This window comes from Musca autumnalis, unplaced genomic scaffold, assembly GCF_047663935.1.
Source record: "Musca autumnalis isolate F117 unplaced genomic scaffold, ASM4766393v1 scaffold_1, whole genome shotgun sequence".
In the NCBI taxonomy this organism is placed as follows: Eukaryota; Metazoa; Arthropoda; class Insecta; order Diptera; family Muscidae; genus Musca; species Musca autumnalis.
In genome coordinates, this window is record NW_027411644.1 from 266,582,709 (window position 1) to 266,583,855 (window position 1,147).

Below are 1,147 nucleotides of genomic sequence, written 5' to 3' on the forward strand. Positions count from 1 at the left end.
TTAAACGTACTTCTTTCTATGTATGTTAATACGTATTTTGACCAAAAACTGACATATTAACTAAGAACAATATGTGCCATTGTATACAAAGTTCAATGTGTAAATGATTTGTGCAAACAATCTGATTTTGGTAACTTTTGAAGGTTTTCTTTATTGTTGGGAATTAAATATTTTCTTTGCATAGATCTTCACTTAGTTTCATTTAGTCACTCAAGATATTCGGATATTCAGTCGGAACTACAAACACAACACAATGTATAAAGCAGCGATTTTGTGTCTAGGATTAACATCAATCCTTTGCATTGAAGGACAATATTTGGATAATTGTGAAATGGTAGGTGGTAAAAAATCATACGATTCTGATAATGAACAATTACAGTAATTAATTACCATTTTTATAGAGCGGTTATCGCATGGGTGGTAGAAGGGAATTGCCCAGCGTGGAGTTAATGAGTGCCGAACATGAATTACGTTCAGTTTTAATGAAATTGGCAGAGAGTGATGATGGTCCGGCATACAGGTGTGTATTTTGTACAATGTGACAAATACTTGTGTGTTCCTTATTGAATTTATTTATTTGTCCAGAATTGGTGCAGTTTTTGCTGGTAGCGAGCAGTTGGTTGCCGGCTCATTAAAAACACTCGTTGTCACTTTATTGGATTTAAATAATTTGAAGCACAATTGTGAAGTGGATCTTTGGTCCAGACCTTGGCAAACTGATGGCACCGAAGTTACCATAAGATGTGAATGCATGAGAACTATATTTAAACATGTTGATTATTAATTTGAATTTGGGCAAACTTTTGAATTAAAAAGACTGATGCAATAAAAATGAAGAATGTCTTGAAATAAAACACTTAAAAAGGTAGCTTTGGCGACTATGACTGTACAAAAAAAGCAAACATAAGATAAATGGTGAACGTAGTGTCCTATAAAACAGGAAAAACGGATGAAACTAGGAAAAAAAGTTTTGAAAAATTCCAGTGTATTTTTTATGTTTTTGTGGGGTATGTATCACAAACAGTGTATGTATAACAAACTGATTAGCCCCTCTTGAAGATCCACATAATCCAGTCGAAAGTGCAGTACACATTGTCAGTTTTGAATGCCGATATTTCGCAAGTATCGATAACCGTCCAACAACCAA

General features: G+C 33.8%; 1 protein-coding gene across 1 annotated transcript; it reads left to right on the forward strand.

Annotated features, from left to right (window-relative positions):
* Positions 1–406: 406 nt before the first annotated feature.
* LOC141391246 (sarcocystatin-A-like) lies at positions 407–829 on the forward strand. Its single transcript, XM_073964158.1, has 2 exons — positions 407–520; positions 586–829. Exons 1-2 carry the CDS (start codon positions 414–416, stop codon positions 782–784), a joined length of 306 nt encoding a protein of 101 aa, XP_073820259.1. The 5' UTR covers positions 407–413; the 3' UTR covers positions 785–829.
* Positions 830–1,147: the final 318 nt, after the last annotated feature.